Source organism: Meleagris gallopavo, chromosome 8 (assembly GCF_905368555.1).
Source record: "Meleagris gallopavo chromosome 8, MGAL_WU_HG_1.1, whole genome shotgun sequence".
Classification (NCBI taxonomy): Eukaryota; Metazoa; Chordata; class Aves; order Galliformes; family Phasianidae; genus Meleagris; species Meleagris gallopavo.
Window position 1 is genome coordinate 19,954,067 of NC_139411.1, and position 25,189 is coordinate 19,979,255.

The window sequence follows — 25,189 nt, forward strand, 5'->3', positions numbered from 1 at the left end:
AAAGAAAAACCAATTAAGAGCAGATACTCAATCAGATTCCAACATTCTATTCATAGCACTGCAACCTTCAAAAGCACACAGATCTTGGTTTGCAAATGGAATTATAATAAACTGTGGTTTTATGTGCTTATACCATGCTTTTCAATTAATGCAAAAGTTTACAATGTATACTGAAACAAAGGTAACTATTTACATGCTTATATGAAAGAAATCATAAATATGTAATCCACCTACTGGGACATAAACCACTGCCATTTTACTACTACCCAACAGTAAAGCGATGACAACTATTCTCTAAAGCAATGGTTCCCCAACTGCTTTGTGCAAGATCAGGATGATCAATTCACTGTTGACTCACAGAAACACATATAAGCCATGAGAAGTGCTGAGGACTGACAGCAGTTCACTGTTCGAAAAGGTTTGTGAAGTTCTGCTCTAGCATCTGAAAATCTTGTCCTTAACAGGACAACTTGTACATATTATTGAATTTTCATGCACATATTAAATGGCTTTTGCTAATACCTCTTAAGCTTTAAAGTACCTCGAACTGCTAGGAGCTTTATATCTAAAATGAGATGTCAGTTTCTTAATTGAACACCTCAGAAAAGCAAATAACATTTTTGACCAAAACAGATGAACTGACAACAAGGAATGTAAGAAACAATGCAAGAACAGCATGCTTAAAAGTCTCCCAAATCCAATGGTAATTACACTGGGAGACATGCAGCTCTGTTCCCCAAGCAGAACAATATCAATATGAATGGGGGAAAAAAAAAAAAGACAAGAAAAAAACAGAAAATGAAGAAAAAAAGAGATGAGGAGGGCAATCAATGGGCCACAGTTCATTTAATTACTGTATAGTAGGTTTCAAATACTTAATGGAAATGTCATTTTGATTTAATGGAACATCTAGTGCATCTCTGTTTAATGTACTGCTCCATCAAATCAGCTCCATGTCCTATTTATGCTGCCTCAATACTGTAATAAAAGTTCAATCAGATTGTCAGAAAAAAAATAACATTTAATTTATTTAAATGCATACAATGTGTATTCCTCCTATTATTATTAGTCAAAAACAGAATTTTATCTTTCTGATAAGCATCTGTAGTTAATTGTTGCAATCTGGCAAATATCAATAGTACTGGAGCACAAGACAATGGTTACAATACAAAAATGACATGATAAAGTCACTTGGACTTTAAAGAAATATCAATACATGTACATTTAATGTTTCTTGTAAGATTTTGTAAGATGAAAACATCCTAACATTTCAACTACTTCCAACTATGCAACTTGAACTACAGGCTTATTGTTCACAGGCAGGTAATAGAAGATCACCACACATAGTTTATGCTTAACACAATTACTCAATTTTTTGCAATCTGGAGAAAGCTAAACACATCAATCTAAATGCTGAATTTTACCTCAGATAAATATGAACTTTATTGTTATCCTCCTCAAAATTCAGTACATTTCTGAATGTACAACATTCAGAAAAGAATGAAATCCAAATTTGTGCTCAACAAACAAGTTCCAGTTAAAATCCCTCTGCAAATTTCCATCATCCACCAATTAATCAATTACTTTTTTTTCATAATGCATTTTAAAGAGAAAATTTGAGGATTTGTGAACATAAAAAATCACATATTTCTTTTCCACAATGAAATAAATTTCATTTAGTTTTAAAACATTTTTTTTCTTTCTTTTGAGAGTGGGTGGCTGTGCCAACTGTATCAAACAATTAAATATCTATATTCAATAGCATGCGGAGATTCAGCAGACTTCTCACATTTGTTCCAGTATTGCCTCCTATTATCTCCACTCTGCCTATGTTAATTGCTGCTATCTACAAAACCTATTCTTCTACTCAACCAATGTAAAGTTTAGGAAACAAGGAGCCTATTCTATAAGCAAAAACACCTGCTAACAGTGTTAAAGGCAACCGTTTTTGTTGTTTTTTTTTTTTGACCCAGCCTTCACATTTTGCTGAAATACAATTTTGTAAAAAAAGAAAACCCTTAGACAAACTTCTTATATTTCAAAGGAGCTTATAAAGAGAATCTGCTGACATATTAAATCCTTTTTATGGGACCCAAAGCTTTTCTCCTAAGAACAATTGCAGTGAAGAGACATTTGGCTCCTAGGAAATTCCCAAAGGGTCAGCCATATGCATCCTTGCATGGCACCTCCGCGGCACTGCTTTCTAAGACCCACACAGTGTCTCAAAAGCAGCTTTCATCATTCACTATGGTGTCAGTCAATATGATTTATGGACTGCATTCAACAAAGTCAAAGCATACAGAAAGAGAAATATGACTACAATGTTCTAATTTGTTTTGTATTGAGCCACTTAGGAGTCAAAGACCTGATGTCAGGCTGAGACCAGCAACACAATTAACTGACCAGTGACAGATTCATCCATCCTCCCTGCCAGGCTGTGCCAATCAAAGACAGCATGAAGCAGCATTTGGAGAAATCAGTAAGAAAACCCATTCTCTAAGTAGCCTATGAAGGCTTTTGATTGACAGTTTTTGAATATAGCTGCAGAAAACCACCACCCCGTTACCCTTACTGCAAGCTGTGAAATTAGCCTTCTGCTGTCAATCACAGAAACAATAAAAAAACCACAAATCACCATCCTCAGCACAAAAGGAATTAGCAAAACTTATCTGTTAAATCTAAGAAGATTAAGAATTAATTTAACATTATGACATGTCCAGCAAAAGAAAAAAAAAATCTGAAATTAACAAAAAAAAAAAAAAGAGAAGCAACAACCTCACCTATAAACATATGGATTTCATCTGTTACAAAAACTAAAGCAGGACTAACATCCAACTTTTGAATTATCAACAAAGAAACAGGCATATTAAAAACCTAATAGAACTTTAGGACTCAATTTTACTTCAAGTATCCGCACCAAATTCTACTGAAAATAGCAACTAATTGAGAATAATTTGTAACTTTTTACTAGCTACTCTTTCCTAAAGGGATGTCCAGTACTAACTTAGTATTGACAAAGCACATAAACTGTTAAAACCTTTATATACACATCCTCTATATCTTCAAATAAATTAATCTAAAAACAAAAGGCTTGATTACTCTTAAGCTGTTCAAAATATGAACTTAAAAAATGCAGGTCCTCAACAATAAGCTTTATCATTCAATTGTCTTTATGAAGTTAACAGCCGTATGGTGAAATTGGATTTTCTTTTTGATTAAAAGTATCTAATGACAGCATACATTGCAGCATGAATCTAAAACAGGCTGTTTATGTAAAAGAAACTGAAAATCACAATAATCTCAAAAAAATAAATTCTTGTGACTTCAGAAATCAGAATCCTTAAAAGCTGCATGACTTAGAGGTTATAAGCTTTCAAAAGCAATGTATCCTCTGTGCCATTCACCCCTGGAATTCTAGTAGCACTCAGTCATGATACAACCAGCATACTGATGCCTACCCAACAGTAACGGAATATTTCTAAATAAAACAGTCAATATTCCCAGGGCTCATGTCACCTTGATAGTTCATCATGAGTATTCAATTAACAGAAATTTTCACTGGAATACACAACTAATGTTATTCAGTCCAAACTCCCATTTCATGGACTACTTCCTACTCTAGTTCAGGTCCATTGGCTTTTTACTTGATTGATCTAGAACAAGTTTTGAAGTAGAAAGCTTTGTCCTCTTTATTCCTCTTCTCAAAAGGCCTCTGCCTACAGATTGGAACTATATGTGATCTAACACAGTGCAGTGTAACACTGTAGTGATGGGGAGGCAATTGGAAATTCCCATAATCTGCTAAAGCAGCTGGGTAAAGTTAGGAAAAAAAATCACTCTGTTCACTGAACAGAGTATCTCTCTTTTCATTAGTGAAGCATATGTGTAGAAGAATATCTTTCAATGAAACAGCCAAACTTTTCCCACCTGGAAAGGTGGTGTGGGAACTATTTTTAAAGGAGTTCTTGTATGGAACTGATATCCTCTCGGTTATCTGGAGAGAGAAGCTCTCCAGACTGTGAAAGGATGAGATGAAGATCTAAGTACATGAACACCATTCATACAATATATTGGGCTACAGCTTGATACATCCTCACTAGATAAAGAGGAGGGAAAGGGGGAGCAGCGGCTGCTCCCGACTCCTCACACATCCTCAGCCCCAAGCAATGGGGAACTGGGTCTGGGTTTGCCCCAACAGTGTTCAGAATAAAACCACAGCTGGAAGTCACTCTTACAGGGGGAACACTGAGACTGCTTCAAAAACAAAACTCTTCCAGGTGACTCCCAGCTGCAGAACATCAGCTCCCCTGCCATGTCCTATGACATGGCATGCCCTTCCTGGAGCTGGTGCCAACTTCTTAACAAGATCACCAATCTCAAGTCCAATGGAAGTAGAGAAGAACTGAGAACATCAATGAGGATTTTACACGTTGGAAACATATCCTTTATTTCCAGTACCTTTCTTTAACGTACACTCTTCTGCCGACTCTTTAGATGAGATGTTTTATTTAGATGTGTCCATATAGGTTAAGTCACGAATTAACTTTAGTTTTATCTTTTGTCAAATTTCGGGTAAATTTAGGTTGCAAACTAAAAATCCTAAAAAAAAAAATAATAATAAAAAACACACAAAAAAAAACCCCAAAAACCAACAACCAAAAAAAAAAAAAAAAAAAACCCAAACATTTAAACCATCTCATATTAAAACAAAATAGAACAAACCTAACATAATTTAATATACGTCCAATGTATTTTCTTGGCAGTCAGGAGTAGAATTAACTATTTAAAGGATGCTATTCAGGTTTACAGACACTCTGCACATTTAAACACAAACTACTTCAGATCCACTTTCAGCTTCCCTGATAATCAAGACATTGAGATTCCCCCAATTATTTTTGGCATCTAATCCTAAGAGTGGTGCCGTGTAACAAAACTGTCTAGATGTCTGGCTGCCCTTGATACAAAATTCTAATCTACACTACAAATATAACAACTGAAGTTTTTTGATATTACTATTGAAAATTACTAAAAAATAGAGTAAGGAATCTTAGATAACAACACTGATTCTATTATTTTTTTCCCTTTTAACTGATACATTTTATTTTAATTCCAAATTGTTATGGTTACTACTGACAGTTGTTTCAACACAAACTAAAGGCTTCAACTAATAGAATAAAATGCCTTTTTCATATTTGTCCACCTCTTGCACATGTATTTGAAGTTTATGCTTTACTGAATACAAGAATACATCTGTGGAGTGGTTAGATACTGAGTATTAAAGCTTTTGCTCTGGTCACTAACATCAAACTATATATAATTATCATTATTAAACTCTAATTATTCTTTTCCCTGATAAGATCATTTTAACTGTAAATTTTACATCTTTCATAGCATAAATCCCCACACTATGTACAGTAAGTGCATTATATGCTTGTTCACTTACACAGTGAATGGCACAGTGTACATTTGTTCAATTAAGCAGCATACAGTAATAAGATTCAATTACATTAGAGATGATAAACCAAAATTATATGTTCACATAAAATTAGTGAAGTATAATAATAATAATTTCAACATTTTTATTATAATAGAAATGTTATGCTAAATCAAAATAAACTGCTTGTACAAAAATTGATGATCCGAAAATAATCAGAACTTGGAAGAGTTCCTAAATGCAATCCATCATCTTCTAAAAATATATATATTTGGACAAATACATTCCCTAGACCCCAGACAGATGTAGCAGAGAAAAGATGGATCTTTTATTAATACTTTATTCTGTTACATCACTCCACCTCACTTCTGTATGCATGCCTCATCGCTGCATTTTGATACCTGACCTCACTCTTGAAAGGCTTCAGAGCCTCCTCTAAACAATCTCATTTGGGATGCAATGCACACCCACCTGCTTTCTGCAAGGCTTTTAGGGCTCCTGCCATCGCAGTGTACGAAAGCCCTGCGTTAGTCATTAACCTGATTCCTGCATGCAATCACACAAGGTACACAGCAAGTCATCAGCAAAACAGAAATATCTTTTTATTAAATGATTAAAAATTGAAGCAATAAGCCTGCAGGCAGTTCATAGTTTTTTCAGTTCACATGCTTTTTCTTCATTTTGCATCTACTTACCGACATAGCTGCATGGTCATTGTTGTTATTCTGAGAAGGAAACCAGTAAGGCAATCAAATCAAAACAAAAAATTAAGATGTACTGTCAACATTGAAAAAAAAAAAAAAAAGAATAAAAAATTGGTAGCAATAAAAGATAAGGAAAATGTTTCCAAAAATAACAATTATATTCATATAATTGCTTAAAAAAAAAAACAACAACCCACACCTTTGAAATTATATAGCATTTTGCCAATGTACAACAAAGAGATTATAATTGAAATAATACTGGTTCAGCAATAAAATTTTTTTCTGTAATAAAGAATTGTATGCCAAAATATCAAAGCAGTAAACTTCAGATTGGGAAACATCTGTTCTTACGCCTTTCCAAAAAGTTTTCTATATAACAAATAATACATTCCAAAATACTTATGCCACGTTTACTGTCTTGGCCTATGAAGGCTATCTGTATGATACTAACATACTTAGGCAAAATTTAGAATGGCTTAGGACAGTAATAATTGAAATGTCACACAGTCCTTAAATACCTGTTAATGTAAAGGTAATGGTGCTATAACTGGAAGATGGAACGAGTATATTTTCTTTTCCAAAACTGATGCTTTAGCATAGTACATATATACAGAGGAGAAAACTAAGATGTAAAACTTAACTGAAAAAAAAAACATTCAGAGACATAAGATGTTTCCAGTGATTCCATGGGTCTAGCAGACTCCAGCAAGCTTGTGCCATGAAGTGTGCAAGTTCAAAAACATTGAGATCATGGTCTGATTTAGATCTCTTATGTTCCAATTAAAATAATACAAATTTCACAAAACATTTAACAGAGGAAGTATGTTTTTAAAACTTATGTCTACAGTGTTACAGAAATAATTCAATATAGCCTCAGGTGAGAGCATAAAAGGACACTTCCAGGTATGTTTCCACAGCTTACACATATATCTGAGACAAGACAGGGCTTTAATGACAGGAATCCAACAATCACCAAAAAGCAAACAGATCATAACACCTCTCCTGGAAAACCAGAGTGTGAAGCAATATTAGATATAATATTAACGACCCTTGAACCAGACTATGGAGGATGAACAGAGCAAACTGATGCCCAAGCTCCAGCAAAAACCCCTTCAATACCATAGGATATACCACGACAGGAAACAATTCCTCTACTTGTCCTGTTGGTTTTTTTTGTTCCAAAATTGCAACCACTGCTCAGGATTTTTTTGATTTCCAGTTACAGACATGGTTCTGATAAACCATTTTGGGCAGTAGGATTGTTTCTGCCAGCAATACAAACTGTTACAGAATTGACACTGTGACAGTCTTATTCTGCTAATGGAAATACACACTAAAATTCTTCCCAGTTTTAACTGTGGCATAAGGTAATCCAGTTTTGCTTAGGACTCCATAGTACTTGTATTTTACTGAGTTATGGAATCTAATCCTGAGCTTGCCATTGAAAATATTTACTATAGGTTTTCTCTTGATAAAATAAGTTACTACTACATGTCTAACAAGAACCATCACAATTACACTGTACACACATTTTCATACAGTCTCTACAGCTCATACACAACATTTACAGGACTGCATGTTTCCACAATCTGCCAAGCCAAAGTGATATGGAGGGAAATCCAAAAGCAACAAAAAACCTCCTGCCAGACCAGACTGCTCAGCCATACAGCTCCAGCTTGTTAACCGGTCAGAGTTTAAATTACAAAATAAACAGTTCATAGGAACAACCTTCCTCCAAAGGTTGGCTCACATCCTCAAGCACTTATTTCTATTCCTTTAATGTTTTTCAAGTCTCTTAATGCCATAGCTGCTACTTTCCAACCCTCCTAACAAATTATCTCATTCAAGAAACCTACAACTTTCTTTCCGCTGATCATAGGACATTTAAATTTCTGTCTGTACTCCATTTTAGAAGATCTATATCACAAGCTGTACATCATTGTTCACAGCTGCTATACACAAATAGCCATTGGGAACCAGTGCCATTTGTTCAATGAGTAACAAAAAGGTTACAGTGAATTTAAGCAACAAGCATGTAATCCTCTATTAAAAAAAATCGCTCAGTTGACTTGGTGTGCAAACATGTGCCTCACACTTCCTATTCACATCAACACTGAATGGGCCATGTCTTTGAGTAATTAAAAAAAAAAAAGACGAAAGAATCACAGCCACTTAACATAATTTGGAAGACCTGATAAGCCCACTATGTCAGCAACTTCAGCACCTTGCTGTGAATGTAAATAAATTATCTACCAGTCTGGAGCCTCGAAACATTTATGCATTGAGAACTGATTCCTGACAGGCATTGCATGTGGGTAAAGCAATCAGACATCAGCATGACAGCAGCAACAAAGGACAAACCGACGAAAAGTAGATGCATCTTGTAAGACTTGCTGGAGTTACTCCACATTTACAAAGGTATAAACTATTATGACCATAGCTCGAACTAGAAAGTCTTGTTTTTTTGTCTTAAAGGAAGGGGAAAGTGGACAATGGAATGTAACAAGAAGTACATCAAACGTTATTAGTGCCCTTTCAAGTAGGACAAAGTAAAGGATATATTTGAATAAGAACGGGGAGTTGTTTCAATGATGCTTAACTAACAAAAATTAAATGATTATTTTTTTTTTAATCAGAGTTACTTAACTGAAAACAACCAAATCCAAGGCCTCCAGAATCTGCAAAAATAGAGGACTTGAACCAATTCAGTGCCTTTTGAATCAATGAATGTGTACACAGAACTGTACAATGAAGGACATCTGCTCTAGACTTGCCTGCTCTAGAAAACTACCTAACTTCTTAGACTATTTGTAAATCAGCTGTTGTTTGCATTACTTCTAGAGCACACAAAAGCATTTTCTAAGTATTATCATAGGTAAGCATCATCAACATACTGAAACATCTGAAACACATCTGTACTGAAAATACTGAAATATTCATTGCTAGCATGCATTCAATTAAAAAATCGCATATTTTTTCAAAATCTTATAAAATAAAATAATGCTCCAATGGATTGAAATTACACTTAATTTTGAAAACTTACAGGTAAATGAGTAAAAACTTGAAATGTGCTTCTTAAGAAATTAATGAGGTCCATTAAGTATCCACTGGCTCTTCCATCTGATTCAGACATTGTCCAGTCATAGTCAGCAATCTGAATAAATTCATCTATTTTTTGGTTTAGTTTTGTATATATTTCTCCTTCTGCAGCATGCCTTGCATCCTGAGGGGAAAAAAAAAAAATTGCACAATTACCAGAATTCTAAAATATTACTAGAACATAGATTAAATATTTTTTAATGAAATCAATGAAACTGAAGTCTTACAGGTTTTTCTTTTAGGGTTAAAAAAAAGTTTGTTAGCTGTGTCTTGAAGCAATAAGTCTGAAGTTAGTTTTTAAAAATTCCTATGATGTATACAATAAGTATACATAAGTATACTTAAGAGAATAATCTAGATTCTCAGAAATCAAGGAAATACATTTGAATTTGGAAACAAAACAATTGCTTTACTCTCTTCCACAACAATCATGTTTCAGCTTTACAAATTTATTAACCCTGATATAAGATTTATTTAATCTCTTTTACAAAGTGAATAACAGAAGTACCCAATTATTTTATGTGTTATGGCAGGAGGTCCAGTAATCATTGCACACGTACATAATGCACATTTGAAATAGCACTTTTACTGTAGAACTAGTTTGTAAATGCTTCCACTAAACAGCTCTCCTCCAATGCATAAGAATCTGACAATTTCTTAACATGTCAAATAAAAGAACATGCTGACAATCGCAGTTTTGTAGATGTCAATAACAGTTTAAATAAAGTTGAGCCTTTGTTTAAAGTTTCTAATTAATGATGAGACCTCAGTTTCAACAATCTTTAGTGAAAAGACTTGGAAATATATTTGCTCAAGTTTCATGTTATCACTTAGTCTACAAAACAAAGAAACCCAAATCATTTATGGAGTGGCTGTATCATCTTCATCAGCTAACTGTTCCTACTAAATGGCAATGACAAGATCAGCCCATTGGTTTTTGGCTACCATTTATTCTGCTTTAGTTATTGGGTTACAACAGAAGTAGCGTGCTGCCAACACTTTAGGAAAGGAGTGTACACTAAGGAAAGTGTGAGCAGACTAGAAAATGGACTTCAAATCCAGAGGGTACTTCTGAGAAACAGCATTGTGAATCCCATGCACAAGTGAAGAAAATGCAAATCAGCAGTATTCAGATATGGGATGACTTCTAGAGGCAGAGGAAATGCTCCATCTTTAATCTCGGTGACATAATCACATCAAAAAACTTTTGAAAATTCACCAGACTTTCCCCCATTAAAAATACAACCAAGGCAAATGGGGCAGTTTTGTTAAATGGCATTTTCTAATAGGAAAATTAGGTTTAGAAACAAACTTGTTTCCTTTGTGGACGAAGGATTCAGTGGTGTGTATCTGGCTCTTGAACAGCCATTACATAGCCTAATCCTGAGACTCTTAGTTCAAGGAATTCTACCAACTAGATCTCCAAATTTATCTATTTTTGTTTAGAGTGGCTGCTGATTTAAAGAGGCGAGGGAATACAACAGTATCCACAACTGCACTCAGCCATCCAAAGCTGGAAAGTATGTTGTAAATACTGGAAGCCATGCAGTTTTTTAATATGATAAAATGAAAAAAGGTGGTGTTGTTTTGAGGGCAGAGAGGTTGTTTATTTGTTTTTAATTTGTACTTGCCTTTACTTTTACATTGTTACAAAAGAATGCTAGGACAGTTTGAATGGTATTTTAAAGTGGCACCTTACATCCAATAATAAAAGGGGAAAAGCAGCCCTCAGATACAGCAGCAATGAAACAGATCTAAGGGGTTGTATTTAAAAAAGAAAAAAAGAAAGAAAGAGAAACAAGAAAAACAACAATATAGGTGTATTTTTGAGATCATCTCATGGAATGCAAACACTGCTAATAAAGGAGATTTTTGATCACTCAGATAAAATGGGAGTGACATGATTTGCCACTAGGAGATGAATTTAATAACTGTAGAACATACCAAACCCTATGAGGGCCCAGCTGGGGAACTACATGCAGTTTTTCATTAAATATAAATTTTAAAAAAAGGATTAATGAGAAAAGAATTTTCTACTATAGGTAGAGAATGTTGTGCTAGCAGGTTCTCCAGGGAAGAAGATAGGAGAGAAAACAGAACATTTTCCTTATATGTTTGTTACTGTTCACTCTGTACTTTGCTGAATGGCTTAGGTACTAAGCTCAGCTCTAATACACAGCTATAATATTCTGCAATTATCTCCAATGAAACTTATATAGTTTATATAGTAGTTAAACATAAATTAAAACAAAAGCCATTAGCACAAAATGTAATGTAAACTCTAAGCTGTCATTTATTAGATGAAATTCAAGGACAAAGAACATTTTACCTCTTAATGAAATCAGACTATGGCTGCATTGACTGTTTTGTTAGGAATGTTAGAAAAAGCATGAATTGTCCTTACAAGAAAATTGTCCTTACACATACTACACATGCTACTACTGTTATACTACTGTATAACAAACAACATAGCCTAGATCTATACAATAGGTCAAAATTTAGTAAGAATGCACTGACAGGACAATGTTAATCTCACTACAGCTGCTGTGCCTTTTCTGCCTTGTCTTAGTCAAGAAATTCTTAGCCAACAACAACAACAACAAGTAGGAAAATCACTGGCAATCAATTGGAAATACAAAGTGTATTGCAAGGATGATGATGTCTTATTCCACCTCGACAATCTTTTAACGTATGCCAGAGGGGATATCAATATAGAATAAGCCGCATATTACACCAAGGGGAAAAAAATAGGGTGCAGAAAACAGAACTTATCCACCTTATCCTATCTGTCGTTGTTCCACTGTATACTACAAAAAAACCCACATACCTAAAGTTCTTTGCAATCTTTTGTGACTTTTTTGGATGTTTTGTTTCTTTTCCAAAAATCTCTACTTAGGAGTCCCAAGTAACTGGGAAGGCAACACACTTGCTGAATTTACTGGATAAAATGACCCATACAGGATTGTTCTTCTATAGGAATGTTTTCTTCATAAAGAAAACCCTTTCCTCCTTACAAGGCACACAGATTTGCTTCTGTTCTAACCCCCCCAAAAAAGCTACTTGGCTAGACTTTGTTGATGAAGTAATTTAAATCTTATTTTACACATATGAATTCCAAAACTTGCTTTTGCAATATCACCTGGTTGCATTCATTGCCTGTGGAGAGTTTCTATTATTAGTAATTTATGGCACTTTTAAAATTATTTTACAACAAGTCATTTGAGTTCTTGCTTATAAACAGAGAGATAGTGAGAAATGCAGAGGTTAGGTGACAGATTTCTGATCTCTTAGCCAGCAGCAAACCTTGACAGAGAACAATGCTCCTTTAAGTGCCATCCCAATGCCCTCCCACAGAATACCGTATTTCTCATGAGAATGCTTTGAAACCTTTTATGTGAATACCTGTGATTCCACACAGTATACTGGTTTGCCTTCTGAATGAACAGTGTTGAAGATTATAATCTCAACCATTCAGTCATGGAGATAAAAGTGATAAAAATAATAAAAGGTGGAAAAATCCTCTGAGGATACTTATTATTTAAAAATAAAAAATAAAGCTTTTTTGTAGATAATTATATGCCAGTATCATTGTTCATATCTAGCATTTTTTAACAAGCATTACTGTGCAAATAAATGTAAAGGATATTAAATAAAAATATGAATTCTAAATACAATTGAATAATCTATGCTTTGTAACATGCACTAAATACTGCTTTTATATTATCATTACACAGTCTGAGAATATACCACAAACATAAAACATATCAGATTACAGTAGCTGTTTTGCTTGATTCCATTCAGAAATGCAAAGATGTCACACTGCTTGGAGTTTAATCCATTGAAAGCTTCTGATGCAGTCAAACTTTGTTTGTCATTCTTATAAAACTTATAAAAGAGGCATCTGTAAGAATGTGGATGCTTCTTGTATACTGAATTCCCAGTCCAATAACAAAAAAAAACAGTGTTTATCTGCTGTGTTAAAATTTAATTCCTAACAGATTTTTTTTAGAGTCAAAATGAGAAAATACACAGCGTTCCACTCACTCCCCTTTTGTTTTTAAATACATTAAAATCAGTGCAAATTAATTAACTTTTCATATGTGATTGCATAACAGATGATATATACCATACCTTAAATGTAGAAAGTCCATACAGCCTTGCAGTGTGAACAGTCACTTGCGAAATGTTTGTGATGTTAGAGATAAAATCCTCAAGATATTTACAGGCTAATTCCAGGTGCGTTGTGTTTATGATGATTTGAACAAGCTACAAGAAACAAATAATTATGAAATGCCTTTTTCTATTATCCACTGACATTTGATTTTTGTAAATAGGGACTTCTTTCAGAAACTGTTGCTGGAAGTTTATTGCAGTATTACAGGTTATCAGCTATTAACTGACAACTTTCAAGTTAGCTTTCAAATACCAGTAAGGAGTAACACCAGAGTTTACATACAAATGCCATTTAAAAAATGAAGATTGCAGACACTTACTCAGTGAAATTAATTCAGTTGTTACTTTAGAATTAAAAAAAGGGAAAAGAAAGGACAACATATTGCCAAAATTAAATCACTAATTTGTACTACAGAAACAAGGAAACAAGAAAGCAAACATCACTGCTGCAATTAAAGCAAATAAATACCTAATAAATACATAAATACATAAAAGCAATGCATAAAGTAGTTAGAAAATTTCAAAAATGCGATTGCATTCCCCCCTAAGTGGTAACATACTGCTCTAGGTATAAATATACACGATAAAGATACAATTTATAATATACTTCTTAAAGGCAGGACCTTCGTTCACATTCAGTTCATAAATTAGACAACACAGATAATGCATAATAACTGAAACAATGGTGTATGATTTCTGATATCCTCACTATTTGCAGTCTGGCTCCAATACCTTTTAGTGATCACTGATGTAATGTTTGGAAAAGTAACAACTTTACCTTTTAAACTTTTTTATGATAACATACCGTCCTGCTATTTAAATACCTAGAAATATTAGTGATTTTTTTCATATCCTGTACCAACTTGAAGAATGTAGAAAACTTTCTCAGAAAAAATTTTATGGCTTCACATACAAATGTGGCAATATATGAATTAGAGCTTTTCCCTCCTCATGATCATCTTTTTATTTCATCTACACAAGAGATTCTTGCAATTTTTAAAGAAAAATTAAATATGAAAATGGCACTGCACTAATGGCAGCAGTCTAACTCCTTTCCAGAAGCATCATGTATCATCTTTCAGTTATTACTCCTGACCTCGTACGTACCTGCAGTGAATGTTCACAGCATGATTTGCTATTTCTCCCTATTGTATTTCGCACAATAAATACATCAGTTACGAAAAAGAAACAATATGCATAAACCTACCAAAATATTTTACTAACAATTAATATAAAAAATAATTCATGTCTGAACTTCAGATTTTGGATATGCTCATCTGACAGGTTTACTCAGCAACTTCACTCACATAGCTCACATGAGAAACATTTTTTTATTATAATTCTATTTTAAGGAGGAAAAAGAAACTCAGCAATGTCTTGCTAATTGCTGGACAGAAATAGCCCACATGAACTGTGCGTTGCATGCAAGCAGAGTTGCAAGGGTAGTTTCTCACAACTCCCTGTTTATTGTACAGAAGGCAGAACTTGTTCATTGCCATCTATCTGTCAGTAAGCATCCTTCCAACTAGATCCACATTGTTTCTGATTGTTTGGTTGTTTTTTTGTTTGTGTCACAGCCACCGACACATTTTTATACATTTATCATCTCTTTAAAATTTCAATTTTAAAGTAAACACTGCTTACTTTTCTTAAATAATCTCTATACTAAATTATATCCACATTTACAGGAATCATTTTAGCACTAATTTCCTTAGAAGAATGCCGTTTTTAGAGCTTATTTTAAAACTTACCTCTGTTAAACCTATATGAGGTTTCTTAATTAGGTTCTGTAAACAACTACTGAGAGTTCTTGTTAGCAGCAAATTTGTCGATTTTCTAAGCATGTCATCTATTTCTGTTGAGCTGAAATAAAAGTGCATTTTTAAAACGTGACAATACTTGACAGCAAAATTTCTTCATTACAAAGAGAACTTTTAGTGTTCAGAATTATCCATGTGCATTGAATTTCTGGTTGCTTCAAATCATCTGTGATCTAACTACAAAACACCTCTTTCATTTACAAAATTATCCATTAACTACATTTCAACATTGAAGCAAAACCTGTTATTTTTAGATTTTGGACGTGTTTATTGACACAGCAGTTAGGAAAGAGTAATTTGTGTTTTGTAATGAGTTACCACGGAGGTCAACACACACCAATTAGTACGTGTAAATTATAAACAGTAACAATTAAGAACGTGTGAAAGCGATTCATTTACATCCTTAACAGAGCAGAAGTGGGTGAGCAGCCACAAATAACTCCCAGATTTCAGACCTGCCACGTTATTTAACATAATTACAGCTAAGTTTTAGAGGTTCACAAGAAAACAGGAGATGTCAGAAATGTTATGTTTTCCTTCAGAAAAAGGTGGGAAAGAAGAGGGAATTAGCATGCAGGCAGCACATTCTATTGCAGGAAAAATAATTACTAAAGAACCTCAAAGCACTAAAAATAGTAAGGTGTTTAAAGAAATCAGATATGCTACACAATTATTTCTGAAATGATCATCATTAAATTATATAATCATATATATTTTTGAAATCATACAGGCTTTGTTAAAGAAAAAAATCTCCAGATTATCCAAATCAGACAATACTGTTAAAAAAGCTCTAGCACTGCTTTGGTGAGTTCATTACACCAAGCTAAATTCATCTACACATACCTGCATTCCATACTTACATGTATATATATGTACATGAAATATATATTATAGTACTGGGAATCACAGATAAAATATAAAGAATTACACGTGTAACTTATGAAACAAACATAGGAAGTAAGCACCCAGGAAAACGTATTTCCAAGTTAATATAAATTGTTAGTTCACCTGGAAGTTATAGGATAGTTTATACTCATTCACATTCACAATACTTATAGATTACCTGCGGTGAAGTGATTCTGAAAACTTAAGGCTTGCATAAATGAATTCCTTAACCTGGATATATATCTGAGGCACTGACTGAGACATTGGGAGCTTCTTTGGAAAGGATTGCTGTAAAAATAAAGATAATCCTCTGATTCTAAGGAGAGATTGGTATTAAACACTGGAAAATCCCTTGACACTACCAGTATTTTCATCTAGCATAAGTTTTTCCATTTTTAACCAAATATATTCAGTGGTGTATATTGAGCTGACTTCTGTATCTGTTTAAACATCTTATAAACAAAATGTACCATAACCACTTATTTAAATTACAATAAAGTTTGGAATGTTTATTGTTCTCTATCAGCCATATTCCTGCTGAATCACAAAATTAGAGTCCATTTTCAGGACAGCAGTGGATCTTGAATAAACCAGTTTCCCTTTACATCAGTTACTCCCACTGTGCTTTAATTTCCTTATGTAAATTCTACCATAGGTTTGATATTACTTGATCAGTTCCATCAAAATCGCTTTCAGAAGGCAGAACATATTAATCACCCTTTTATGAAAGCAAATTTTAGAGAGAACGGCTGACACAATGAAAGAATATCCCACTGGGATGCCAGTACAGCAGAATTATTTACAGTCCTTTCGTATCTACTATGCCCCACATATTCAGATAATAAATAACTAATTTACCAAGTGAAATAATGAAGTTGCTATCTCTAATATATCCCTGATGATCATTACCCATATTTCTGCAAAACTACAGCATATAACATACAATGGGTTACAAAACCCAATGTGTGGCAACAAAATCTAAGTTAACTCATTAAATAAAGCCTGTATTAATTAAAATGAATTATTAATTTGTTTACAAAACACTAGATCTCATTATTCACTCAAACATCAGAGCAAGTGATTAGAGCTTTAATTTTCATATTTATTTACGAATACATAATTACACTTTTAATCTACCTAGCTTTTCTATTTTTAATTACTTTCTAATTACAAATATAATTTGTATTTAATAATGTAATAATTTGTATTTAATAATGTTCTAATCATTCCAAATTGGATTTTGGCAAATCTTAATAACATAAAACTTTTCCTTACCTTGTCAAGTTCTGAATCTTGAAAAGGAAATTTGCTTATAACTATTTTGTATTCCTCTTCATTTGCTACAGGAATAGGGCTGTAGTTATCTGCTTCAAAAATATCCCTGGTAAATTAGTTAATAAAGTGAAAACAATAAGGATATGTAATCTATTAACGGTACTTTACAATAACAAAACATGTTAATGAACATACATTTTACTACTACATTTATATGTGCAATGTCAAAATATTATGAACTGGAATCATTCTAATTTCAGAAGTCTGAACTGTGTTTAAATGAATTTGAAAGTAATTATTATATGGTAACTCTTTAAGCTATGTCCAATCACACAGTAAAAAAAAGCTGAAAACATTTACTATGCATGTCCAAAAGCACAACACAGTAAATGAACTTCAGGACAACAAGGCTATTCCAGAAAAAAAATGTAAGGAGATGTTTACCTACACTTTGCCTACACTAAAGCTAGACACTCAGAGTATCCAGCTTCAGTATCATAGCTGTGTGTGCTAATGGAGATGATTCAGAGAACTTAAATAGGCAAATGTGCACAGCTTTACTGAAGTACCCTCTGGACTTCTCTACTAGTCCATTGACTTGGAGTCTAGAGAGTGTGAGAACACTAAGTGGTCAATTTAATTTTTAGATTTTCAATAATATGATTAAACATATTTTATGGTAAACAATGTCTGCACATTTAGACATCATACTCTATATTTATAAACAGGCTCTGGAGCTCTACTCCTGGGTTAACTATTTGTTCAAAAAATGATTCCAAAGAACATGTGAAAACCCACTTGCATTGAAAGAACATAAAGATATATTGGCAACATCAGAAGCGTGTCAGTAATATACACGTAATGTCTTTAAACATTAAGACAGCCTAAATTAGGAACAGATTGGCAACAACCTATTGCAGTTGCCTAGGCTGATTAAGTTACTAATGAAGAAAAACAGGTGTCCTTCTCTTGGTATTTCTCCAGCAAAGTCCCTAAGAGGGAAGGTTTCTTCTCCTCATTAATTACAGAAGCAGTCCTCGATGGTTCTTCTCCTAAATATTAGTTACACGCAATGAATACATTAGTTCTACCAAATCCAAACTTCATATGCAATACTGACTCAGTCAATTCTTCCAGAATTACAACTGCAACAAAATTTAAAGACAAAAAGAAATAAATGCAATATGAAAGGCACAATTATTTTGAAATACTAACCTGAACAATCCAGACCACTTTTTAAGAAGTGTTTCATTATACTGGTCTCTTATCTCAAATAAAAGATCAAAGAGTCGATTCACAGGAAAACCATAACCCTAAGGTATAAAAATGAAAAGGATGGATAATTCAAGAACTAACTTGTTCATTCTTATTACATCTTCAAGACTCTGAAGTGAGACTGATCAATCTCATCAATTCTACAAATTAGATTATACTACTTCAAATACACAACTACAAGATTATTACATTCTTACAAAATATTTTTACCATGCTTTCAGCTGTCAAGCAAAAATCTCTCCCATTTATCTGTAACATTTTAACTTGATATTTACGCAGACAAATAATCTTTGTTATCAGTCTGGTAAATGTTAGAAGAATATTTGCCAATGATACTCATTTGGTCATCTCCCTAGACAGTTAATGATAACTGGACTGTTAATTCATGTTTAAGTTCAGAAGTAAAGCATTTACAAAAGACAAAAATGTTCACAAGGTACAAAGCTAACAGTAGCATAGATATGAATATTCTGATGCTAACTGGATCACCCAAAATACGTACATTCAGTTAGTAATGCTGAAAAGGGGCTAAAGGGCATAAAGTACAGACATCTTTATTATTTAAAACATTATTCTGTAATTTTACTCTTGTCATATATATGACACTGGGGGGATCCAAAACACTGTACTCAGCTAGAGTTCAAATTTGGCTCTATGAATTTCAGTTAAATTGCTAATATAATACCTACCTGTAAAGTATCAGCAAATACCACAATGAGATTCTTCAGCTCCAGAACAAGGTCAGGATCATTGCAATATGACTGAAAGTCAGAAATTCCGGTTTTGTTAAAATGATTCAAAATACTGGACATATGTTTTCAAAGAACGTTAGAACAGAAGGAAGGTTGAACTCTCCAGCCTTACCCATGTCCCTGACTGACTGCCTTGGTTAAAACAACTTAGACTCACTTACCTTCATGCAGTGCAGTTACACTAAAGTATTTGTTTAATTTCTTATATGAACTATCACTAACATAAAAGCTCAGAAAAAAAGTAAACTAAAACATGAGATAGAATAAACGTTAGTGTTGTACTGAGATTAAAAACTAGCAAATAACATTTATTTTAATGGTATTTAAGCACACATAAAAATGCTCTGCTAAACCAACATCACAGATTTCGACAGGACATTCTTTTGAACACCAAGCCTGGGTCTAACTAGAATTGAAAAGCATTAGTACATCTGACGTAACATTGATCTGTAAAGTTCCTGTGATAAAATTATAGTTGCAATTTGAATTCTTCCCCATTCTTTTCTATATATACATGAGTTGTAAAATATTATATGTTAAATATGTAACTGCTACTAGCAAACATCAAAAAGAGAAAGGTAAAATTCTTCAACATTTTCTGATAGCAAAAATTATGCTCAACCGGCCTGGTAAGCTCTGAAGCAAGTTGCTAGCAGGCAATCTCAGCAAACAGCGATATTCCACTGGTTGCCACAGAGGAATAAGAAATATCAGGCAGCACCATTTGAGCTAGAGTTGTAATGTAAAAAAGATGCACTTGGAATAAACTGAAATACTCACATGATAGAGAATTACATTCTAACATCATGAAATTTTTTCTAATATCTTTACTAGAACATAAACATACTACTACCATAGCATTGAAGAGATAGCTAGGAGGGTTTTGCTGGTAGAGTTTATTTTGGAAACACAGCATTTGGAATGATAATTAGGAACTATTTCCTGGTGGTGCTTTCAGTGCTGAACTATTCAATCTGATCTAATGAAGAGGTCAGTTGAGACTAATGAGGAAGGATTGCAATAATAACAGCAGATTAACTCTGCATATTCTAAACTGCTGGACTAAGAGAAGGTTTGGAAGACCCAGTGAGTTGTAAATCAGTGGAGGATTATGCAAATAGCCCATGGCTGTGGATCACAGCCTGATACTGTCAGGAACAACAAAAGCTTGGCAGGCTCCCTCCCAAATCTGAGCAATTTTTAATCACAAGGAAAAGAAAACACCAGAGAGGTTTAATTTTTCACTTTATCATCATCTCAGTTTTAAATACTCAGAGCTCTTAAGTAAAAGGATTTAAACTGAAGTACTGATAAATTTTCTCACTTACCGAATGTGTTCTAAGAACAGCAATGATCTTTGAAAGGGCCATGTTCCAGAGTTCATCAGTATAAGTTCTAGTTACCAGTCCTTGGGTTACATGTAAAATATGGTCTTCTACTACAAAGAAACTAAAACAAAGCAATCCTTCAATTAAGTTTTCAGTGAAAGAGTAGAATTTGCTCTAATATTAAGAGACAAGTATAGTCAAGCCCTTTCCTATTGGAGCAGTGACACTTCGGTAGATTTGGTGTTCAGCTCCCCCCAGCATGAAGTCAAAACTTGCTTCATGCCAGCTGGAGCCCAGGTTACTAGAGGGTCTTTTTGGGGTACTATAATGGTAGGATGTGAATGCTCAGATACAGCTAACAACACCCACATCATTTATGCAGAAACTGAAGAAAGTTTTTGGACAGTGGGAGAATAAAGGATGAATTAAGAATCAGTGCAGTAAAACTGAAGTAAATCTACATTTAGGAAACTTACCCTACAATTTGACTGAAGTATCTTCTATAGCCTTCTACTGTTTCATGCTTGCAGTGAAAAAGAAAATAAGTTTAGGAATAAAAATACCACTAAGTATTAGGTACAATCTAAGTCAATGTAGAAAGTAAAGTATTGGTTACCATGCTTGATTGTGGCTGCAGAACTAGTCTCGCTTGTTTCCTTCTTTGCTTTCTATAGTAATTTTCAAATATTTCTCCATCACCCTAAAAGGAAGGCAAAAGTAGTTAAAACAAGGTCATTCTCTCAGTATTAAAAATCACTTATTAATCTAAGTGTAGAATAATCTGTTTTAAATTAAGACACATATTATGCATTTGTCTCACACAGACTTCTTGCTGACATTAATGAAGTTTAAAATGCATGAAATATACAGATTACATATATATATTTAAAAGCAGAAAAATATATATAGAAAAATGTTGCTCACGTCTACATATTGTCATACAATATTATGCATTTGAATAAATATTTATGTTCATGCATAAGGCATATTATCTATTGTTCTACAGCTGAAACTCATTGTGTCTTAAAATGCATCTTCAGGTTAGTCAAGAAACTGATTGCACCTCAAAGCAACAATAGCATTTCTGTGTTTACCTGATACACTTGAACAATGCATACAAGAGCTTCACTGGAGAAAAATAAACAATTTATTTAATATTCACTTCTTCCCTTTAGAATTGTTAAATACAAAGACTAATGATTTGGATTTTTCTCCTATCACAACACCCTTCTATGCCTAATGATTACATTGTGAGGAATTCAAGTGACATCCTAGCCATCTCATTAGGATGACCATTCAGTAGAAACCATCTGTCCACTCGAAATCGGTGCTACACTGACTTATCTACCTGGCACTTGTTCTGTATGTATTGGAGAAATAAAATAAAATAAAGGACATTCAACTCAGAAAAGGTCTTTTTAAAGCCACCTTAATACATACCAAAACTGAGTAGATGTGCAAACATCTATAGACTGGAGAAAAATCCACAAGATCTTGAGCAGTTAAAACCTGTGGAAAGGAAAAAGTTATAAAGCTTAAAACGCGTATAATCTCCTGCTATATTACCAACAGAACTTGCCCACTTAATAAGAACTTGATAAATTATCTTACTTTAATGGAATTGCCTTCGTGTCATCAACTTTAGAACTGCACGATTTGTTTAATAGACTGATAAATTTAAGATTAAAATGAATAAGGAAATACATTGGGATTGAAGACAAAAGCAATACCAAATTAAGGTCAGCAAAATTAACTATGTTGACATTTTATGGCTATAAAAACTGCTATTTTGATAGAAAGTGGAAGGAGCTTGCATTAATGACTTAAAAAGCAACTGCATCAGTTCCTTTGCCAGTAGCTTTAGGAAAAACTGTTCTATCGGAGAAGCTCCCTCCTCTCTATGCCTTACAGTATTAGATTGGATTTCTATTGCAAAAGCATTCTATTCACTGTGTTTTCAGAGCACCAAATACAAATATCTAAATATTTGCTAGTTTATTCAATCTATGGATAGTGAATATTCAGTAGCTGAAAGACTGCTAACAAAAGCTAGGGTTCACAACAAAGAAACGCCCACTTTAGCAACAGAGGAGTATTCCAGGGCACCACATACAGTTTGCGGTGGACAGGTAGTGTATTATGTAACTTGCAACTGAATTCCCGAATAATTACAAATTGAATTCAGTTGAATAATTACATGTTCTATTCAACTGAATGGCCCCAAACTTAACACTCTATTTAGCATTAATGAAATTAATATTTTGCACTTTGTTTTCCTCCTAAAATGATGTTCTGGGCATTGTCCATTAAAGATGTTCTCTTCATATTCCATCTATATTATTCCATCTATACACAGCACACTGCAAGCTTTGTTCAATAAAACTGCAAAATTCAGTTTAAATAAGATTTAGTAAAAGGCTACCTCTTCATCATGATCATCATCTTCTTCAAACGTTCGCTTCAATGTCATTTCATTCTTAGAGTCCAAAATTCTGCTTCTACCTAAATGCATATTCCGACCGTAGTTTACATTATTATGCTTCTGAAGAGTAGTACTAAAGGTTTTCTGCTGTTGTGCCTGTTTTGAAAGTAGCACCAATTGGGAGAGATATAATTCAAATTTCATTATTTATAAATATATGCTATGTCATGAAAAACAGGTGGTCATATAGAACGCAAATCAGTGTAATTGCAAGCCGTTTGCTCTCAGCCTACTCTGATGGTTTTGCCCTCAATTGATTTGGGATGACAAATGAATTTAACAGCTTCTTTTTGCATAATTCTTCCCTCCTCCCCAAAATGCAACAGAAAAAAATGTAAAAGTTATCTGTAATTTTCCCAATAATAAACTGCAAGCACATAATCTATACTCAAGTACAGTTATCACAACAGAGTTTGCCAGCTATTTGTTTTCTGTCTTCAATTAAGCCCCAGCGAACAGATAGCTGCAGAAGTCAAATGCACTCAAATGCACTGTATTGTCCATATTGCTGAAAGAAATGCACCAAGTTAGCATAGTATTATTTTGTGATTGGGATGCACAGGACTGTCATGGGACAATACAACATCCAGTAATCTTGTTGAGAGACACACTTAAGTTTCATTTATACTCATCAGCTCTGCATTTTACAAGAATTTTGTTTCTGAAAGAGAAAACAAAATTCTAAAAACTTAGAAGAAAATGAGGCAATCCAACATAACCACCCAACAGAAAAGTCAAATTTTACTTGCTGCAGCAAGAAAGCTGCAGCATTCATTAGTAATACTCAACCTAGTAATAAAGAAGTATCATAAACTATGTTAATTAACCAAGTTCTTGAAGAATATTTGAAGCTGTAAGTTAGTTTTCTGTAGGTAATGGGGCTGAAATCATCCTGGTGTGTAGGCTTACCTGCTTCATTGCAGTTTCCCCAATTCTGTCAGAATGCTTTCGAATACTCTCTAAGAAATCCTTCAGATCTGACATAGAAATTTCTTTTATTTCTTCACGTAGTTTTGGAAGATTTTCTATCATTATTTGGCAAAATCGGTATTGGCTAACTCTGGGAAGATAAAGGTTTTCTAGTTGTTCCATTGTCTTCAAAGCAGAGTAATATCTACAAAGAGATTAAATCAAATTATATAGCTTTCTTACCAAATTTAAATAAAATACATTCTTTGTTATATATATCAATATAATACAAGCAATCAATAGGCATCTAATGAAATTACTGAAATTAATTTTAGTCAAATGAACAATGTGAAACAAAAGGTCATCAGTACAATGTTTTAGTTTGGGAAAATAAAAAAAGTGAGCTGTCAGAGTGACTCAGTCAAGTCAAGATTTTAAGTAGGCTTCTATGGTATTAGCTGTTCTGATCAGCAGATTCCTAATGCCACATGCAGTAGCTTGTGGAATGGAGGCAGTAAAATCGTAACAATAATCTCTGTTTCTAGATCAGTCTCATTGTTGCTGTTTAAATTAGTTTCATCTTTGAAATGCAAATTACCAGTCACTCAGTGTTGGAGTATATGCTCCAAACAACGAAAACAATCTTGGAAATGTGTGCCTGTACATATCTGGCTTCTTTAGATCTATGCTTACACACATTCATACTCTGCTTTCACCACCCGTAGCTGGAAAAGACATGTATAAACTTATCTCCAGTCTACTGTAAATGATGCATCTAATCTGCTGTTCTGACAAAACAGAGTATGCCTCACCAACAAAATGATTACACTGAACAAGCTTTAAGTCAGGGGGGTTTCCAAACAAACAAAGAAAAAAAACAACAAAGATCAGATTATTTTCACTGTTTTTCAGTTAACTGTTAGACAATAGACTGTATGTATCAGAAACATGGAAGAAACAGCCTGAGAGAGTCAGTGAACAAAATACAAACAAGTATTTCCTCTTATGTCCATAAGATGATGTACCATACATTAAAAGCTATTTTGTGAAAAT

The 25,189-nt window shown here is 33.6% G+C and overlaps 1 protein-coding gene across 7 annotated transcripts in view; it reads right to left on the reverse strand.

Annotated features, from left to right (window-relative positions):
• EXOC6 (exocyst complex component 6) overlaps positions 1 to 25,189 on the reverse strand; it is an 87,940-nt gene that overhangs the window by 32,627 nt on the left and 30,124 nt on the right. For 5 of the 7 annotated variants that reach the window (XM_085229009.1, XM_085229008.1, XM_085229015.1 and 2 more), the window contains 14 exons: positions 24,137 to 24,341; positions 23,168 to 23,323; positions 22,186 to 22,254; positions 21,362 to 21,445; positions 21,222 to 21,268; positions 20,746 to 20,866; positions 19,355 to 19,426; positions 18,606 to 18,703; positions 17,391 to 17,496; positions 16,294 to 16,403; positions 15,162 to 15,273; positions 13,369 to 13,503; positions 9,182 to 9,361; positions 6,130 to 6,159 (listed from right to left, as the gene is read on the reverse strand). In XM_085229009.1, coding sequence (XP_085085135.1) covers positions 6,130 to 6,159; positions 9,182 to 9,361; positions 13,369 to 13,503; positions 15,162 to 15,273; positions 16,294 to 16,403; positions 17,391 to 17,496; positions 18,606 to 18,703; positions 19,355 to 19,426; positions 20,746 to 20,866; positions 21,222 to 21,268; positions 21,362 to 21,445; positions 22,186 to 22,254; positions 23,168 to 23,323; positions 24,137 to 24,341 — 1,525 coding nt within the window. The remainder of the gene's footprint in view (positions 1 to 6,129; positions 6,160 to 9,181; positions 9,362 to 13,368; positions 13,504 to 15,161; positions 15,274 to 16,293; positions 16,404 to 17,390; positions 17,497 to 18,605; positions 18,704 to 19,354; positions 19,427 to 20,745; positions 20,867 to 21,221; positions 21,269 to 21,361; positions 21,446 to 22,185; positions 22,255 to 23,167; positions 23,324 to 24,136; positions 24,342 to 25,189) is intronic. The other 2 variants (XM_085229010.1, XM_085229013.1) reach the window with 1 other exon arrangement.